The sequence below is a fragment of the Penaeus monodon genome, chromosome 33 (genome assembly GCF_015228065.2).
Source record: "Penaeus monodon isolate SGIC_2016 chromosome 33, NSTDA_Pmon_1, whole genome shotgun sequence".
Classification (NCBI taxonomy): domain Eukaryota; kingdom Metazoa; phylum Arthropoda; class Malacostraca; order Decapoda; family Penaeidae; genus Penaeus; species Penaeus monodon.
Window position 1 is genome coordinate 30,136,120 of NC_051418.1, and position 215 is coordinate 30,136,334.

A 215-nucleotide genomic window follows, 5' to 3' on the forward strand; every position below is an offset into this window, starting at 1 on the left:
ATCGTGGAGGACAGCGAGGAGCGCAAGGGGCGCGGCATCCACGTGCTGGTGCTGCACCAGGCCAGCGGCGCCGTCATGGCCCAGCGGGTGTTCGACACGTACTCGCCGCATGAGGACGAGGCCATGACGCTGTTCCTCAACATGGTGTCCCCCGGGAGGATCCTCGTCCTGGCCATCAAGGTGTGTTGGTTGGTGTTTGGTGTGCGTTGGCCATG

At 64.7% G+C, this 215-nt stretch overlaps 1 protein-coding gene across 1 annotated transcript in view; it reads left to right on the top strand.

The window, feature by feature from the left end:
* LOC119594360 (protein O-linked-mannose beta-1,2-N-acetylglucosaminyltransferase 1-like) overlaps positions 1 to 215 on the top strand; it is a gene marked incomplete in the record, with an annotated part of 135,567 nt that overhangs the window by 126,747 nt on the left and 8,605 nt on the right. The window contains 1 exon segment of the mRNA XM_037943416.1: positions 1 to 180. Within this exon segment, the coding sequence (XP_037799344.1) occupies positions 1 to 180 (180 nt within the window).